We start from the raw sequence: 3,465 nt of genomic DNA on the forward strand, positions 1-3,465 counted from the left end.
TCGTTCATCTTTGGAGTCTCATGTGTTTAGCGCTTCGTCCGAATCGTCAGTGAACTGTCTTCTTGCATGGATGATCAGGTACGTCTACTCATTTACGTACATTATGATTATTGCAGTCAATTGATTCGAAATCAGCAGGTCATCTCTGGTTCTGATGAGGAAGATGGGTACGTCCCCGACATAGAGGAAGCTGACGATTCCTCAGATGATGAGAACGAACATATTTCAGATTTGGCTGAAGAATCAGACTATGTAAGCATTCTATTCTTTTCGTACCTATTTATATTGACCAAACTCTTGCATTCTAAATTTGGTTTCAAGGAGTATGAGTTCCAGGACAATCCGATGCAGAAGATGAACGCACCTACATTCCTTAATGTCCATCATGAGGACGCAGTTGTAGGAGAAAATGCACTCAGTCCAGCCAGTCCAGCGGAAGTCAATCAGATTGAAGTTATTGAAGTGTTGCACGCAGATGCACTCCAAGCTGCCGACAAGTCAGATGCAGGTTCAAGTACGGGGGCTCCGTCTAAGGTACAATATTTTAAAGTGGGAAGAGACGGAGGTGACAAGAAGCGTAGAAAATGTGATTAGGTTGGTAATGTTATGTTCTATGATATTGCATTATGTTAGTACATGCAGGTACATGTATTATAGAGCATGTACCTGGATGTACCCTTAAGTACGCGGCTGGACGTTGTAGTAGTACAAATTAAGACATGTCAAGTAGAATGGAATTTTTGGGTACTTCGTTTGTGAAGAAGTAACTTGTAAGATGGTTTATGTTCTTATCATTTTGCATGTCGTTACAAGAATTAAGTTGTATGGACGATTGATGGGAAGATTCTGCGCATGTACTTTTCCCTTCCATGATTTTAATTTACAAGATTTCTGTTCCTCTTGGCATTTCTTTTGTTTGAAGTATGTTTAAATAAAATAGGGAGACGAACGGTCATTTTGGGGTAATATCCTGAAGTAAAAAAGCGGCGGGACCCACCGGGTAACTAGGATAAGTACTCTCTTCTACCCTTCCTCTTCCCCTTCCTTAGGTGAGGCTGTTCATAAATCTCAAGCTCTGTAACGTTTGCTGGTGCGTGTCGACTGAAGCGGCGACCACGAATCCCCATTGCCAGCGATTGAATCTCTTCCCTAAGTTGGATGCAGAACCTCTAACTGCTAAGTGCTCAAGTACTCCTAAGGTACTGTACCCGAATCGAACCCTAAGGTCTGTGAACTTTTGATTTGTCCGTCGACGTACCTACTTTATCGTGGGAATTTACCTTCTTTTTGAAGAACTGAAATCTTTTTTGTACTTTCTTGTTTTTCTTAATGTACTTTTTGTTCTGATACGAGATCGTGGTATGTACTCAGGATTTATTTTTTCCCCGCATGTAAGGTACTTGTGTTTGCCAGTTTATCTTAGTTGAGTACCTGGCGTCCTCAAGAAAACCGTAATTAAAAAGGATAAGATGCCTATGTACGTACCTTGAACTATGTAATAGGAGATTGTACCATGCAGCTTTCCTTTGTTAATTTTGTTTATATATACGTACCTCATGCCAGTTTTTTCATATGTACATAATTTTTAGTTCAATGTAAGTTGAAATTATGTTGTTACCTTCTGACATTGCCATTTAAATTTTTTGGTTCAATAAGACTTGTAGGAATGGTAACGTCTCCTTCAATAAGACTTTCCAGGGGGGCTTCTACGAGAGTCGGGCACGGAGGTAATTTCTTCTAATGTAAATTAGATCTGGTACTTATAGTTCATTTTTAGTAAAGAGGTATTGTACTCATAGTTATTTTGTAGTAACTAGGTTATGTACCCCAATTTGTTGACAGGAGGAAAGAAACGTTCTATTGCTCTAAAGTACATACATGTTGTGTTATTGATGTAGAATAATATGTGACTTTTCATGGATATTTTTTGAGACGATGATATTATGTTGTACGTGTAGTCAAGTTGAGACTTCTTTTCTTCTTTATCAATAACAGTTTGTTAACGCTCATCCCACATGCGAAGAACACAAGGATGGTGCTGATAACATCGAAGGTAGGAAATAAATAATAAACTTAGGAAATCACAGGTTTGGGAAACATATGGTAATGTAATGTATGATTCCATTGTTTCAGGATATCGAAATGCTGTACGGACTGCAGAATCTTTGGTTCATGAAACATCGGTACATGTTGGTGAAGCCTCAGCGAAAGGTATTAGCCATATCGTATACTGAATTTATAATTGTAGAAGTACAAGATGATTGCTCCACATGTGGTTGACATTTATAAAAATAAAGCAGGAGAGAGTGTTGAGAACATAAAAGATGTTGCAGATGTGAATGCATGGTCAGGCAACGCAAATTCTGGGAACGTGAACGATCTGGTGAATAGTTTCTTCGTCACACCTCTAGTATCAGGTACTGTGACATAACGATCGTTTTAATGTTATTTTTGCATGCTGGAAACAAATTTATACTTTCTGTGCTTCCTCATTTTTTGAAGATGATTTAAGTAGTATCGGGACCAACGCTGGCATTGGAACTCCTATTTTCAACCAGGCCCCACAGTGTGAGTCCTTATAAATAAAATTAGGTACACCGGAGGATGTAGAACATGAAGTTACTTAACAATTTTATTTTATAGGTGTACCAAAAGGTGCTGAGAGTACAAAGGATTTTGCTGAGAATACAACTGACAAGGAAACAAAGAAGGAACCATCAGGTATTTGTTAGTACAACTTAACTGTAGTATGTACATTTTTTTGTGTTCTTACATGTCATTGTCATGCAGAAAGTTCGGTCCAGAACATGTACCACAGGTGGAAATTCACGAGGAAGGTGTACAGCAAAGAACTGAGAGATGAGCTGCTTCGTAAGGAGAGAGATGCTATGTTCATGGAAGATGGAGCAAGTACTTTGTGAAGCCTGTGTAATGGTAGTTTGTTCTGTTAAAAGCAATGCGAAGGAAGAAAGTGGACGCATATTTTTATATTTTGTTATGGGCATACTATGCTGACTACCTTTCGAGTGCTCAGTGCTTAACTTGGTTCTGCTAATCTGTTAAGACATGCAGTACTATGGGCCGTTAGTATTATGTGTTATGGTTGACATAAGTACCGTTGCTCTGTCAGGGCAAGTACCTGTATGTTGGATTGTTCATGAAATCTAAAGCCGAATGTACCAATCGTGGGTACCACTGTTGTTCAGGATGTACATCATGTACCCAAAGTACCTGTCCTTGTATTTTCTTATGGTTCTACGGTAAGGAATATGTTGTCAATTCTCAGTGCTTAATTTGGTTTCGTTAAGACATGAGTACTATGGATCTTTTATCGTTAGTATTAAGTCTTGTGATGGTTTCAGATGATATGAATGATCCTCTGGAGAGAAGTACTGTCGTTTTTTCGTTGTTGTGTGCGTAGTAGCAGAACGTGATTTCGTTATGTAGATGAGTGAAATTTTAGAT

The 3,465-nt window shown here is 38.7% G+C and overlaps 1 protein-coding gene across 2 annotated transcripts; it reads left to right on the forward strand.

The window, feature by feature from the left end:
* The first annotated feature begins 1,061 nt into the window (after positions 1 to 1,061).
* Positions 1,062 to 3,201, forward strand: LOC106866808. Of its 2 annotated transcripts, XM_024455048.1 has the most exons (8): positions 1,062 to 1,199; positions 1,657 to 1,727; positions 2,024 to 2,053; positions 2,134 to 2,211; positions 2,301 to 2,417; positions 2,503 to 2,568; positions 2,644 to 2,721; positions 2,791 to 3,201. In XM_024455048.1, the coding sequence occupies exons 2-8, from the start codon at positions 1,667 to 1,669 to the stop codon at positions 2,919 to 2,921; spliced, it is 561 nt and encodes a 186-aa protein (XP_024310816.1). In that variant the 5' UTR covers positions 1,062 to 1,199; positions 1,657 to 1,666; the 3' UTR covers positions 2,922 to 3,201. The 2 variants fall into 2 exon arrangements, with proteins under 2 accessions (XP_024310816.1, XP_014758105.1); XM_014902619.2 differs by lacking the exon at positions 2,024 to 2,053 and having other exon boundaries at positions 2,298 to 2,417.
* Positions 3,202 to 3,465: the final 264 nt, after the last annotated feature.

This window comes from Brachypodium distachyon, chromosome 4, assembly GCF_000005505.3.
Source record: "Brachypodium distachyon strain Bd21 chromosome 4, Brachypodium_distachyon_v3.0, whole genome shotgun sequence".
NCBI lineage: Eukaryota > Viridiplantae > Streptophyta > Magnoliopsida > Poales > Poaceae > Brachypodium > Brachypodium distachyon.